This window comes from Condylura cristata, unplaced genomic scaffold (assembly GCF_000260355.1).
Source record: "Condylura cristata isolate star-nosed mole 26May11 unplaced genomic scaffold, ConCri1.0 scaffold00091, whole genome shotgun sequence".
In the NCBI taxonomy this organism is placed as follows: domain Eukaryota; kingdom Metazoa; phylum Chordata; class Mammalia; order Eulipotyphla; family Talpidae; genus Condylura; species Condylura cristata.
In genome coordinates, this window is record NW_004567192.1 from 82,193 (window position 1) to 82,637 (window position 445).

At 75.7% G+C, this 445-nt stretch overlaps 1 protein-coding gene across 1 annotated transcript in view; it reads left to right on the forward strand.

Moving 5' to 3' along the window:
- AHRR (aryl-hydrocarbon receptor repressor) overlaps window positions 1-445 on the forward strand; it is a 15,125-nt gene that overhangs the window by 8,374 nt on the left and 6,306 nt on the right. Inside the window, exon 4 of the mRNA XM_012734902.1 lies at window positions 361-438. Coding sequence (XP_012590356.1) covers window positions 361-438 — 78 coding nt within the window. The remainder of the gene's footprint in view (window positions 1-360; window positions 439-445) is intronic.

Below are 445 nucleotides of genomic sequence, written 5' to 3' on the forward strand. Positions count from 1 at the left end.
GCCGTGGCCCAGCGCTGCCTCTGCGGACACGGGGCGCAGACACGCGGAGGCGCCGGGGCCTGGCAAGCCAGGGCTGGCACCAGCGGCCCGGAGGTGGGCCCGGCCCAGCAGACACGCCGGGATTTCAGGGTTTGACACCCGGAATGGCTGTGAGCCTGGGGGCCCGGGCCGGTGGGGGCTGGGCCTGGGCCGCTGTGCAGGAAGGAGAGTCCCGGGGGCCAGCGGGCGGCACGAGGCCACCCGCTCCGGGGCAGCGGTGTCCCTGGGGGCCCTGCCCGGGCCCACGGTGGGCGCGGCCACCCTGACACACGGGTGGGACGCTGGCGCCGCCGCGCGAGACCGCAGCGCTGCCCGTTCCAGACCGACGTGCTGCACCAGAACGTCTACGACTACATCCACGTGGACGACCGGCCGGACTTCCGCCGCCAGCTGCACTGGGCCATGG